The sequence below is a fragment of the Lampetra planeri genome, chromosome 44 (genome assembly GCF_965212315.1).
Source record: "Lampetra planeri chromosome 44, kcLamPlan1.2.h2, whole genome shotgun sequence".
NCBI lineage: Eukaryota > Metazoa > Chordata > Hyperoartia > Petromyzontiformes > Petromyzontidae > Lampetra > Lampetra planeri.
In genome coordinates this window covers 1,618,399-1,630,951 of record NC_136150.1, presented here as the reverse complement: position 1 = coordinate 1,630,951, position 12,553 = coordinate 1,618,399, and the positions used below count along the sequence as shown (strand labels likewise).

The 12,553-nt window shown below is 48.1% G+C and overlaps 1 protein-coding gene across 1 annotated transcript; it reads right to left on the bottom strand.

Moving 5' to 3' along the window:
- Window positions 1-1,025: 1,025 nt before the first annotated feature.
- Window positions 1,026-11,638, bottom strand: LOC144732769 (uncharacterized). The gene is made up of 2 exons (XM_078614349.1): window positions 11,477-11,638; window positions 1,026-5,331 (listed from the first exon to the last, which is right to left on the bottom strand). The coding sequence occupies exons 1-2, from the start codon at window positions 11,522-11,524 to the stop codon at window positions 4,207-4,209; spliced, it is 1,173 nt and encodes a 390-aa protein (XP_078470475.1). The 5' UTR covers window positions 11,525-11,638; the 3' UTR covers window positions 1,026-4,206.
- Between the last annotated feature and the right edge of the window lie 915 nt (window positions 11,639-12,553).

Sequence of the window (12,553 nt, the reverse complement as noted above, 5' to 3'; positions counted from 1 at the left end):
CATTTTTCTATTATTAAATATCAAAAGTAAAATATGAATTCACGTCCGAAACAAAAGGTATGAACGTTGTCATCAGATCCGGATCAACCTACGACATTTGAATAACAGTCCCATGGGCCACCTGGAGCAGCATCACGGACCACTCACTGAGACCCCCTGGTCTAGAGCAGTGGTTGTCAGCGTGGTGGGGACCACACTCCGAGACCCACTGCCCTATACCAACATCAACAGCCATGCGGAGAAGACCCAATTTCTCACGTGGCCATTGAGGGCCTTCTCTCTCCCTCTACCCATTCTCACCTGCTGGGCTTCTCCCCCCCCCCCCCCCCACAGCGTCAATCTCGACCCTGCAAGGTACACGAGTGAGCTATGCCCACTGCAGTGGTCACAGCCTCCTTCAATTGATGCAATGAAAGACCCAAGGGTTGCCCGCGTTTAAACACTGCGTTTGTGTTTAGTTTGTCGACCTTCCCCGCACCTCCCCGATCAGCACGGTTGGCTATGAAAGAAGTTCAACAACATGCGGTTAAAGCTGACGCAGAGGCGCTCTTCACCATTGCATGTCTTCAGGGACTGTCGCAGGGACCACTAGTGGTGTAGAGGTGAACTTGGGTCCCAGGGATCACTAATGGGGATAGGAGAACTTGGGCAGCAGGGACCAATAATGGTGTAGAGGGGAACTTGGGTCCCAGGGATCACTAATGGTGTAGAGAAGAACTTGGGTAGCAGGGATCACTAAAGGTGTAGAGAAGAACTTGGGTCCCAGGGATCACTAATGGTGTAGAGGTGAACTTGGGTCTCTCCCTTTGTCGACTTGTCGTCTCTATCTCTTGGTCATCCCATCCCATTTCCACCCCCCCCCCTGTCTCCTCGATCCCAGCCGGAGAGACCTTTGCGATTTTGTGCGAGCTCGCCATCACGTCTGGCCACCAGCCGTTCTTTACACTCCTGGAATGTTGTTGTTGGGGGAAAAAAGACGTTCCCCCGCTTTTGTAACGCATGAATTGAGCCAAATACATTTGCGGTGAAACTTGAGTATAAACTTTATTTGTCGATGAATACTTTTATGCGTGTGTTTATACATGTTGATACAGTATTTCAATAAATGAAATTTTTACAGTTATTGTACACGTGACCGCAGAACAGCCAAAATGTGAACAGTAACGATAACAAGTAAACACAAAACAAATAAACTGTGTTTCATAGCCAGGCACATACAACGAACAATTATTGAACGTGTAAAAAAATATGAAAGGGAAATGTGAAAAAACATTTATTTTAATTTAAGAAAAGTGCCTTAACATTATTTGTATGGCCTTGAGTAGAACAGGCAATTTTAATCAGCAAAGGGTATGGGGCAACAGCGCATCAACAAATGACAGCCTTCACAATGTGTGCATCAGAATGGTTTAAAACTGGCAGTTGCCTACTTTGAGAAAACTAAGACTACTTGTGTTCATACAGCCCAGTCATCAAAAGTATCTGGCACATGGCATCTACACATTGGGTAGAACATTGCAGTGAGCTTTGTGCGAGCATTTATAACATCCTCAAAACACCAACTTGGGGTAAAGGTTGGCAAATCAACCTTATTTGGTGGCATGTTTGTTTCTACAAAAGACTGTGCCATTGAGATACAAGTACACACACATAGATATGAAAATTGATTTGTCATGGACGTGTGTTTACATTATAAAAGGATTCGATTTTTACGTTTCTAAATTTTACTAGGTAAGGCCCACTGAGCCATGGAGCTCTTTTTCAGAAACAACCTGGCCACAAATAACAGCTCATCGAAGTGGCTTATCATGTGGAAATGTATAGAAGCCAAATAATCTAAACGCATGTTTCTAAACGTGGAGGGAAAAACCGGAGGAACCGGAAAAAAAATCCACGTGACCACGGGGAGAACTTTAAAAGTCCAAATATACAGCAGGCGTCAGGGTCCAACCCATGGCCTCCTGCATATCAGGCGAAGGAGTTAACATCTAACCCCCACTGTGGTTTCCTACACCACACAATGGCATAAGTGAGAGAATAAATAGTAAATACTGTCCAGTATAGCTCCACTTGGCCCAATTGCAATTTGGAAATGTCAAATGTTGCATGGAAACGAGTCAACTGAACAATGTGTTGTATAATATAATAGAGCCTATGTCTGCGTGTATAAGTTCACTATTCACGACGTAATGCGTTTGGTTTTGTTGGACCGCTGTATGAACACATGAAAAAAAATCCTGGTCATGTGCCTGGTCTCTGGGCCATACCACATTGAAGACTACTACCAATATTAACATAAACACGGTGTTAATTGAAGATTTGAGGGGAAAACCCAGAGCACAATGGTGGTTTGACATCTCTGCCAGATGTTAGTTTTTGTCAAGTATGAAATAACTGAATTTTGCTGAAATTTTTGTTAGGGTTTCTTCAATTTATATCTTGTTTGGGAACATGCTAAAAGCTTGAACTTCAACGTGGTAATTCCTCTACACAGCACCACTTTTTTACGATTCAGCTAAGGCGCCTTTAATACTGGAAATGAAATGCACATGACACGGTTAAAATTTACTATTTTCTTTGATCTCTCTTCACTGCCATGCTTTTTACTATAATAGGTAATATTTCTTTGAATACTCTTATCTGATATATTCTTAGCCATAGTGCTGTTATTTCCATTCTTCTAACAGATACTGAAAACAATCTCAACAGTTTGAAATATTATAACTTATTAACCATGTTAAGGCTAGTGTGTTGTGGTTTTTTTGCATATACAGTGGAGTTTTCTACAGGCACCTCAAAAGTTACATTTTAAAAAAATGCTCGGAACAACATGTATAAATTAGCCCACGTTTGGTCGCCAAAGCCTACGTGTTAAACTTAGCCCACATAATCTGGGATACCATTCACACGGGTCCACTGTTGAAGGCCGTATGACACAAGGAAAGCCAGCGAATTAAACTTTCTGCCAAACAAATTTACATTTCCCCCCTAAATAAAATAGACTCATAATGCATTTTTTTTACGCTGCTAGGTGACATCCTCGTTAAGGCAGAGGTCCATTGTATAAATGTGGCCATTAACCAGACTGTTTGAGCTTTTCAAAAAGGGCCTTGGATGTTTACCTTCTGGATTATGAAGTTGTCTACAATTGCTCACCCTGATGCACATTGACGCGTGTGCATGAACGCACACTGCAGGCAAACATCAACTGCACGGATTCCGAGGGCCATAGCAAGTGGTCTCCATTTTGAAGGACACACAGATAATTTCACCATTAACCTTCGTACCTTGCATATTGACAATTTGAATCTCCCTCGTGTTATGGATTACAACAGTGCTTACCTCCGCTCAAGAGGCCACCGATTTCTACGTCTGCTAGATGGAAATATCTCCCCTCGAGAGAGAGCGTCCGATTGAATGCTGCGTTACGTTCTGACGGAATGGTTTTGTATAGAAACACAACAGAATACTGCATGGAAACATTAGGTTTGTCCAGCTTTGTTCCAAAATCTCACCCATTGGCCACACGGAAATAATACTATTGTCACTAGTTTATACCGAGCAATTATGGTTATAGTACAGTTACTAAATACATTTACCTGTTTATTAAAAGGAATATGCATTTTAGATTATGTAAATAATAATAATTATACAGTGCAAATGGCTTGACAGTTCTTTTGGTTCAAGCAGTCTGCACCCGGAAAATCTCTTTTCGACATTTTTCAGATGTGGCGATGTCAAATGTTCATATTTTGGCACGGTGCATGGTCCTGGCAAAAAAAAAAAAAACTCATTCCGTAACTGACAATTAAATTCCACGTCGTTACTTAGATTGCAAACAACGAGCGCCCTCACCGAGTGTGATACCTCAAACACCAACCGTTCCGCAGTGAGCGGGGTTCTTCACAACAATCCAATCACAGGTGGGTATTTTTTTTTACACAGTGCTGCATAATAAGAGGCATGCCAACTCACCGCAAAGCCTCAACGTTAACCCTTCAACAACACGTGCCAGGATTTGCAGTGTCAAAATTGCGCGCTAATGTCATTGCATCAGAGGGATCGCATCCGCAACAAAGCGGCCGTCTTCACCCGACGCGACCGACGTTCATTTTTTTCGCTTAAAGTCCAACGCGGGCACCAGAAAAAGTCTCTCCGCTACCCCCTAACCCCGCCCGCCACCGTCCACCAGCCCCGACGATCGACTCAAACCCACACGACGGAGCGGAAGTGGGACGAGAGCCTGCGGGAGTCTTCCAGGTGCGACCCCACGAAGCTGCAGACGTCCGGCTGGCTCAACGAGCCCACCATGCACGGGTGCGAGTGCCGCTGCCCGAGCTGCCGGGCGCCGTGCGGGGGCAGCTCGTCAAAGAAGGAGTCCATGTCGTCCAACTCGTAGATGGAGAGGTGCCTCGTCTTCTTGACGGTCCTCGACTTGTCGGCGCGGCTGCCGAGGCCGCTGCCGCCGCCGCCGCCGCTGCTGCTGCTGCTGCTGCTGAAGCGCTTGCGGATCTGCTCCGGGATGGAGAGCAACCGCGCCAGCCCCGTGGGCCTCTTGGACTCCTTTTCCGACTTTGGATTTTGCTGCTGCTGCTGCTGCCGAGTTTGTGCCGCGCGAGCCGTGCCCCCGTTGCAGATGTCCGGCAGATCCATCCAGTTGTGAACGAGGTCGGCGAAGCTGTTGTCCCCGAGGACGAGCGGCTGGCGAGTGCGCGAGCCGCTCAGCAGAGCCTCCGTCCAATCCTCTCGCTCCGGCTCCTCCTGCTGCTGCTGCTGCTGCTGCTGGGGAACGGGCGAGCCGTCCTCGTGGCACAGCGACGGCAGCGAGCGCGCGGCCGTCAGCTTGCGCTCGGCGCGCTTCCTCTCCACCGCCCTCTTCCACCGCTCGGGAAGCTGCGCGCGCCGCAGGTTGCGCTGGAAGCGCTGCGGCGGCGGCGCCGACGACGATGCCGGCTGTCCCGACCCGGCCGCGCGGCCGAAACCCGAGTCGGTCGAGACGACGGAGCACTCCGAGTCGGAGCGCGCGTCCTCGTGGTCGTCCCGAGCCGACGTCGGGCTCGCCGACTCCGACGGCGGGGAGGGCGCCTCCACCGCGTCGTCGCCGCGCGGGGCGCAGGGGCCGCCGCTCGGCTCGGAGGTCGGCGAGGCGAGCGAGCCGCACGCCGAGTCGTCCGTGTCGGCGTCCGACACGTCCGAGCACACCGAGCCGGCGGCGCCGGCGGCTTTGGCGGGGGTCGTGGACGCTTGCCGCGCGCGGTGCATCTCGCCGAGCACGTCCAGGGCGCGCTGCAGCGTCGCTTGAAGGTCGACGTCGGACTCTCTCAGGCCCTGCTGCGGAGCGACAGGATCGGGAGGGGGGCGATTAGCGGAGACGTGGGAGCCGCGGGCGGACGCGACGGGCGACCGCGCGTGGGGATGACGACGCCGATCGGCGGCAGTCGTCGAGCACGCATTTGGCACACGCGTGAACATGCGCTTTAAAAAGTGCACGGAACAAAGATAACAATCGCCCGTTTCACCTGAAAGGAGGCTGTAGGGGGCAAGCACTTGCAGCTCATCAAGGCCATATTGAAGCATTGGTTCCTTACACAAACACGTGTTAAATAACTCTCCAAGGACAGCCTTTACCAAACCCCATCCCCTAGTCCAGGGGTCGGCAACCTACGGCTCCGGAGCCGCATGCGGCTCTTTACGGGCTGCTTCTTGACGATATGTACGTGAGTACAGTATGTACTCAGATGCATTGCGGCTCTTGAAATACTGAATTTTGTACCGAATTGAAAGAAATGGCTCTTCTTGTTATTTTGGTTGCCGACCCCTGCCCTAGCCCTAATATTAGCACACACACTCGCCCTAGTTTACACCAGAATAGTTATTAAATAATTCCTGTGTTAAAAAGGCACCGATTAGGCCACCTGAGTATTTTCTTGCAGCGTGTAATTTTCTTGATTAATGGACTGTCACATATCACACAACTCCATCTCTCAAACTCATACTGGGGCACCCTCTCCATAGAAGCGTAGAATTTCCACCATAATCTCAGGGCTCTTTGCTATGGTGTAAGCTCACGGATAGCGTTAAGGCATTTTATTTTTACTTCCCCCCCCACCACCCACTAGGATTGCAGCCAGCCACGTTTTATTTTACCGTGCAAATATTTAAACTTCGTAAACTCAACAACAACAAAACGACAGGGAACAAAACACTCTCTTACAAATTATACGGCTTCAATTAAAGCACCCTGAAGGGCTGCTGGATTCCATTGTCATGCTGCTGGCTTTTTAACATTTTGAGCAGTCAACAGGGAAGAGTCTAGACTTGCGTGATGCCAAACAGGTTTATCAGAGGCAGTGGGGGTGAATTCGAGAAAACGAGGCAAGGGGGATTCTTTCCAGCATGCATCATCATCCATCCCATAGAGGGAGGTGCACGCCCTGAGGTGCCACCCTCCCTCCCACCCTCACACCTTCCCACCTCACCGCTCTAACATCAATTCCAGGGGGTTTTTTTCTTCCCTCCCACATCGGCAAAAACAACTCTGAGAGCCATGGAGGTTAGCCTCTACCTGGTACAAGAGAGGGAGGCCCTACATCCATGACTTGGCTGCATAGGACATTAGTGGACAATTGCAGCAGTAAAATACAGAGTAGGACAAAGATGCCCCTGTTGAGGGCATAAGCCATGAGCGGAAGTCACTACTGTATTCAAAAAGTTTTGCCACATCAGGTGGCACGAATAAGAAAAATATATATTTTCGGTTGTTGTGATGGTCTAGCTACAGTAGTTCAGACTGTTGGGGCATAATGCTCTTTGCAAGCGTCTATGAAGGTTAACACAAATGGGCAACCGTGGCTTGAACTACACAAACTCTAGGCTTCTGATGTGTCTTAAAAGTACTGACGTTAACGCAACGCACCAGGAACTTTATACCAGGCCCAGTCAGCTTACAGATAGCATAAACAACATTCAGAGAGACACAATGTGTATTTCAAACAAACTGCGTAGGCTGATGTCACTGGTAAACTGTAGTTAGAAGTGCTCAGCTCACAGTCAGGTCCCAGGGTTGATAAAAACATATGCAAGTTCAACAAGGAGCCGAGGGACTGCCCATTTTCTTTAAGCAGAGAGAATTTGAATATTGAATAATTATCCGTGGCTCACCCTCTGCATTTGTGACTGAACAGCAGCCACGAATACCTTTTGTTTTGAATATGGAATAACAAAGTGTTTATAAAAGGTGTCTATAACTACAGTACAAAAGTTAATATCTTAGGAATAACAGGGGCATACCACATATATTAATTGTAGCGATACGCTTTCTTAAAACTGGACCTGACCACGTTGGTGGAAACACAGAACAAAAACAGAAAGTTTTTTTTTTTGTAAACCTTAAATTTGGCTCCCAACGGAGCTCGGGGTTTGGAGTTCGTGAAAACCCCGCATGTGTTGTGCCCAAAACGCGCGGATTTAGATCGCATACCACCGTGAGAAAAGACACTGCGAGGATCAGACAAGGGCTACTTCAAACCAAATATTATGAGAACCGAGAAACAAAAAAAAGACTACAGATACGTTCGGTCCAACTGTAAACAAAACTTGAAGAACACGGGATAATAGACGGCGTTATGTCAAACAGCGCTCCGGAGGATAACGAGGCGCAAGCCAGCCTACAATGTGAGTGGCACCAGAACGCATCATGTCCGTTACCATTATTGAACGTTGAGAAACCTATTCTCAATCAATGGTAGAATGTGGTGCGATGCATGTAAACAACAAGATACTCGGCATGTACTCGTGCAAGTTGAGGCCACGACTCAAATGGTGGGAAGTTCCAGATTCGTATGGCTGGGATAAGATGCCAAGAGAAATATCCTTTACAGGACAACCACTGTCTATGTTCAACAAACAGTAGTACTTTGCAGTATGTTATTAACCCTCGAGAGATGATGGCCTAAGTTGACCTTCAAGATGTGGACTGCGAGTGCTTTAATCCAAGCACAGTCCAGACAAAATGAATTACATTACTTTGCAAAAGGTGCATGTCATTTCACAAATTACAGAACAATAAGAAAAAATTACAGCCCCCTATTCGAACCACTCCTGGATGACGGGACTTGACGCACCATCGTCACACCGTGTTGGTCGTGGGAGAGATTCTCCGACCATACTTCACTACGCTGGTCGGTCAGTGCCGTTTGCTCAAGGGGGAGGGGGGGGGCCTAAGACGGTTCAGATATCACTCGCCACTGAGCTTAGCCATGGCCAGGAATCAGACTCAGGTCGGCCGGTTCAGAGACGTAAAATATGAGACGTGAAAGAGTACCCCAATAATGTTAACAGTTAAAAAAATCTCAAAATTCAAACAACAATAAACAATTGAGGGGGGAGCAGCCGCTATGTAATCCTACATAATGCGACCTTAGAGGTCTCCATGGCTAAGCAGATAATGAATCTCATTAGCAGATAATGGGCTTTCGCCTACTTGAATAAATCGCAATACAACTCGATTAGACGCGCACGACTGTGCTCAGGTTTGGATGGGATGGATGCCGGTTCGAATTAAATTTCGCTTCGATTCCGTGACTTTGTATGTCTTTTAAGCGACTCTTTGGGCAATTTATGTTAGTGAGCATCTATGGTGCTGACCACGCCCGGCCGCCTTTGTCTCCCCAATTGTTATCATGTTTACACACGGTACCAGGCTACTCAAGGCCAGAGAAGTTTTCTGTCACTGCTATTGATCGTGAGTGGGAATCGAGCCCGGCTCGCTGAGGTTCGTAGCGCAGTGCAGCGCTAACCACTGCACTAACCACTCCCCGCACACACACAAGTGACAAAGACGAAATCTCCTCCGTATAGCCTCAACAGACTGTTAGGGCAAGTTCTGTTAACAAGTACCGATTAAGACCGGCACGGTACACGAGGGGGAGGGCGGGGGAGGGAGTCAAAGTGGCCAGCACCACACCCGAGCGCCTTTGTATCCCCAGCGCATCAGGTTAAGCACAAGGCGGGGGGAGGAGGGGGGGGACAATTACAGGGGCGAGTGATGACCACCACGCTCACGAGCAGCCAAGCCAGCAAGCCACTCTCCATTAGACTAATTGAAATCCTCCACACGTGTGCGGGGAGCGGTGGATCCATTTGTCTAATTGAGCGGCCACCCCCCCCCCCAACACTTTCTCATTGCAGCCACTGGATGGTAGTGGGCATATGGATGGGCAAGCAGATCCTACCACCCCGTCTCCTCCCCTCAAATACACAAGTACCACCAGACATCTCTACCCCCCCCTCCCTCTCTTGCCTTTCCACCTACCCCAGGGACAAGTGCGGTGGTAGTGGTGGTGGTGGTGGTCCCTACGGGGGCCCACAGAGCAAAGGCAGACGAATGCCCTTGGGCGGCTGTAGATTGTGAATTTCAATTTGATTTGTACAGCACACCGGTGGTGTTGGAGAGTAATTCCACAACATTTACAATCTTCTTGGTTCTTTCGGTAAAGTCACGTAGAAGGGAAGTAATAAAATAATAAAAATAAAACATAATAAAATTATTCTCACGACGTTTCGGAGGACGGCTGCTTGCGTTGTGGCCGAAACGTCGTGAGAATAATTTTATTATGTTTTGTTTTTATTATTTTATTACTTCCCTTCTACGTGACTTTACCGAAAGAACCAAGAACACAAATGATAGCTCAACGAAGTGGCTTATCACGTGGCAATTTTTCGCAGCCAAATGCAGTCCTCTCAAGCGCATGATTATACATGTGGAGGGAAAAACCGGAGGACCCAGAGAGAAATATTAATCCACGCGACCACAGGGAGAGAGACACCGCAAACTGAAAATCGAACCCACGACCTTCTGTATAGCAGGCGAGGTTGTTAACATCTCACCACCGTGGCTACATTCACTTTAAACGATTCTCAGACCCCCCGTGTAGCCTTAACAGACTTGTCGGGGCAAGTTCTGCAGCTATGATGGCCAGAACGGCACACGGTGGGGGTGGGTGGCCAGCACCACGCCCGGCCGCCTTTGTCTCCCCAGTGGCGATGTTTACACACCGCACACCAAGTACACATTTGAGGCCGAGTCGACCTAGGGGGCGGCCCTGAACCGGTTCAGATATTCGTTACCCATTTATGACCACCACCACCACCACACACACCAATGTATTGTGTCCATGTAAAACAAATGTTTTACGCGCGTTTGAAAATTGGGGCGCTTCCACGTTCCTACGTCCGGGCCCAAGTCCATCATCCATCGGGGGCGCTAAATTTTGCCGACTCACTAGGGGGTGAAAGTAAGTTTATAGAGAACCCCCCTATGGGAAATTCGCTCCGATCACTCGCAAACCTTAACAATTAAGTCATATAAACGACCTCATGTGTACCGCAGTACACAGTACGCGTACACGTAAGCTGTAGTAGACGCTACTGGCAAGTACAGCTGGCAAGTACAGCAGCATCACACGTGTCCAATACACCAACATCAGTGGGGGCAGACGTCATTCAACGGCGTTGAAACGGAAAATATTAATTATTCAAATACTGAAGGAAAAATTGTATCGGCGAAGCGAGCACAAATCCTAAACCAACACTCGATTGCAAATCGATGTAATTCAATGCGTACATTTGATATAAAATTAAAATTCGCATGTAGAGGCGAAGTTATGACGTATATCCCTAAAGCACATGGATTCCTTAACCACTTTGATAAAGTGTAAAATATAGACGTTGCAGTCTGTTCAAAGCCAAACACACACAAACACGCGCGTATTTGCTTTGCAACTATTTTGTTCTTCACAGAAGCCACTTTGCGTAACCGCTTACGAGTGAAAGTTAATCTCGGCTCGCGGCCAATGCCTATAAAAAGTTAATATTCGCGTGAATGTATAAGTAAAATTGGTGGACCCACCAACCAAATCGATCCTTGATAATTACACGCTAATGCTACGTTGTAACAAGCTGCGACGCTTACAAATATTGTACTACTACAAACTACTGGACTTCAATCTCAAACACTCGTGTGTGTATCTCGGTATATTAATGACAATACACTGCACTAATCATACAACTTTACCGTGTCAAATTGTTTATCACTTCGTCGTCCTAGTATATGTAATATCTTGGGCACGGCATAGTAACGTGGAATGTCCGTCACCCACACCCTCCCCCCGCCTGCAAAACTTTTGGTTTCAAAATAATAAAACCCCCTTAAACTAAGCAAGGCACTTTCGCCTAAAATTCAACATCAATAAGACCACTAAATAATGGCAGCATACAAGTCGTTGAGTTGTCCGCTATATAATAATCATACCTGCAGACGTTCACACACAACACTGCCACATGATAACCCAGGGACTCTCGTTTCATAGTAACAACACAGTAGCAGTGGCATGGCTTGACCCTGGTGTAAAAGTAAAAAAAAAGAAAATGTATGAATGAAAAAATGAATTAAAAAAGACGACTGAACGGCGCTTACCAACTCGCGTCTGAGACGCTCAATGCAGTCGGCGGTCTCCTCTGCCATGGGCCTCTCCCTCCAAGTCAAACGGTCCGCGCGTCTTCACGCTCGCAGACTCGCACCCAACGCACTCCCCACTCTCTCCACTCTCTCCACTCGCTACTCGCCACCGCCCCTCACACTGTGATAGTCGTACGCCGCCACTCGTACACGCGGGTTATATTTCTTCCCGGCCAGCCAATGGGAGCGCTCGCTCTCTAACCCCCCCCCCTCCTCATGCAGGAGCCCAAAACAAACCACGCCCTCTTTATACCCCTCCCCAAAGCAGCAGCAGCAGCAGAGGCAGACAAAGACAAAGCTCCCCCATATAGCCTGCACAGACTGTGCGTATCCCCACCCCCAGCACAATCACACACAAAGACTCCCCCATATAGCCTGGACAGACTGTTAATATCCCACCACCAGTACAATCACACACACTATACTACTCACACCAGAAGCACACTGACACACACAATACTCTCACCACCAGCACATTGACACACACACTACTCTCACCACCATCAGCAGCACACTGACACACACAATACTCTCACCACCACCACCACCAGCACACAAACAAAGATAAAGATCCCCCGTATTGACATAACATGCTGGCGTGGCAAGCGCTGTTAGAGAGCTCCTATTAAGGCCGGCACGCCCTACGAGGGGGTGGGTGGCGAGCACCACGTTCAGTCGCCTTTGTCTCCCCAGTGGCGATGTTTGCACATCGCATCAGGTATCCATTTGAGGCTGAGTCGACCTAGGGGAGGCCCAAGACCGGTTCAGATAATAGGCACTGGTATTGACCATGAGTGGGAATCGAACTCTGGTCGCCAGGTCCGCAGGGCAGTGCAGCGCTAAAGGCTGCAACCACCGCTCCCCACACTCACGACGTGAACCATTGTCTACACAGCAAGGGTTCACGTTGTTGCGTGTGGTTTTTGTTTCAAAAGAATATTACCGATGTATTTAAACGATTATAAACATGCTAGGTATTTGAATTGAGCCTTTGCTATGATTCGATTTGGGGTTGTTGTTGTTGTTGTTTTTGAG

What these genes read in the sequence shown, in the direction of transcription:
- LOC144732769 (XM_078614349.1), bottom strand. Translation starts at nt 11,524, where the DNA reads ATGGCAGAGGAGACCGCCGACTGCATTGAGCGTCTCAGACGCGAGTTG. An exon ending in AGCGTCTCAGACGCGAGTTG is followed by an intron (nt 5,332 to 11,476) that starts GTAAGCGCCGTT and finishes GTCGCTCCGCAG; the next exon opens with CAGGGCCTGAGAGAGTCCGA.